The sequence below is a fragment of the Cynoglossus semilaevis genome, chromosome 1 (genome assembly GCF_000523025.1).
Source record: "Cynoglossus semilaevis isolate Cse_v1.0 chromosome 1, Cse_v1.0, whole genome shotgun sequence".
Taxonomy (NCBI): domain Eukaryota; kingdom Metazoa; phylum Chordata; class Actinopteri; order Pleuronectiformes; family Cynoglossidae; genus Cynoglossus; species Cynoglossus semilaevis.
Window position 1 is genome coordinate 1,303,322 of NC_024307.1, and position 1,992 is coordinate 1,305,313.

General features: G+C 46.3%; 1 protein-coding gene across 1 annotated transcript in view; it reads left to right on the forward strand.

Annotated features, from left to right (window-relative positions):
* pxdn (peroxidasin) overlaps positions 1-1,992 on the forward strand; it is a 43,029-nt gene that overhangs the window by 23,794 nt on the left and 17,243 nt on the right. Inside the window, exon 12 of the mRNA XM_025058329.1 lies at positions 1,895-1,990. Coding sequence (XP_024914097.1) covers positions 1,895-1,990 — 96 coding nt within the window. The remainder of the gene's footprint in view (positions 1-1,894; positions 1,991-1,992) is intronic.

Sequence of the window (1,992 nt, forward strand, 5' to 3'; positions counted from 1 at the left end):
AGCGGGGGTGGTGGTGGGGGGGGTGTTATTTTATCTGGCTGGAGGTTTAAATTCTTCTGCTCATTGGGAATAAAAACGTCACTGCTAATCATGGTCTAATTAAATAGTTGAATTTCTCACTGATACAGTCTCTGAAAAACTCATGGTTATGACCAGAGTCATATACTGAGGTACTACAGTCAGGACCATATACTGAGGTACTACAGTCAGGACCATATACTGAGGTACTACAGTCTGAACCATATACTGAGGTACTACAGTCTGAACCATATACTGAGGTACTACAGTCAGGACCATATACTGAGGTACTACGGTCAGGACCATATACTGAGGTACCACGGTCTGGACCATATACTGAGGTACTACGGTCTGGACCATATACTGAGGTACCACAGTCTGGACCATATACTGAGGTACCACAGTCTGGACCATATACTGAGGTACCACAGTCTGGACCATATACTGAGGTACTACGGTCTGGACCATATACTGAGGTACTACGGTCAGGACCATATACTGAGGTACTATGGTCAGGACCATATACTGAGGTACTACAGTCTGAACCATATACTGAGGTACTACAGTCTGAACCATATACTGAGGTACTACAGTCTGAACCATATACTGAGGTACTACAGTCAGGACCATATACTGAGGTACTACGGTCAGGACCATATACTGAGGTACTACGGTCAGGACCATATACTGAGGTACCACAGTCTGGACCATATACTGAGGTACTACAGTCAGGACCATATACTGAGGTACCACAGTCAGGACCATATACTGAGGTACTACGGTCAGGACCATATACTGAGGTACCACGGTCTGGACCATATACTGAGGTACTACGGTCTGGACCATATACTGAGGTACTACAGTCAGGACCATATACTGAGGTACCACAGTCAGGACCATATACTGAGGTACTATGGTCAGGACCATATACTGAGGTACTACAGTCTGAACCATATACTGAGGTACTACAGTCAGGACCATATACTGAGGTACCACAGTCTGGACCATATACTGAGGTACCACAGTCTGGACCATATACTGAGGTACTACAGTCAGGACCATATACTGAGGTACTACAGTCAGGACCATATACTGAGGTACTATGGTCAGGACCATATACTGAGGTACTACGGTCTGGACCATATACTGAGGTACTACGGTCTGGACCATATACTGAGGTACCACAGTCAGGACCATATACTGAGGTACTACGGTCTGGACCATATACTGAGGTACCACAGTCTGGACCATATACTGAGGTACTACGGTCAGGACCATATACTGAGGTACTATGGTCAGGACCATATACTGAGGTACTACGGTCAGGACCATATACTGAGGTACTATGGTCAGGACCATATACTGAGGTACTACGGTCAGGACCATATACTGAGGTACCACAGTCTGGACCATATACTGAGGTACTACGGTCAGGACCATATACTGAGGTACCACGGTCTGGACCATATACTGAGGTACTACAGTCAGGACCATATACTGAGGTACTACGGTCTGGACCATATACTGAGGTACCACAGTCAGGACCATATACTGAGGTACCACAGTCTGGACCATATACTGAGGTACTACAGTCAGGACCATATACTGAGGTACTATGGTCAGGACCATATACTGAGGTACCACGGTCTGGACCATATACTGAGGTGCCCCCCCCCCTCCCCCAGTGTGATCCTAGTCTCAGACTCTGTTCCATCTGAACATCAGTTCCTAACTCTGGAACGGGGGGATCTAAATGAACTAAATTTAATTTTAAATTAAATTTAATTTAATTAAAATTGAAATGCCCTAAATAACACACACACATCTGTGTCGACCTAGCATCGCTGACTCGGTTGTGTTTTTATCTTTATCTCAGTAACTCCCGTCTTCACGAACACTCCCAGAGACCAGACGGTTGTGACGGGCCAGGACGTCCGTATTCCCTGCAGGGCCCAGGGCCAGCCGCAGCCCGGC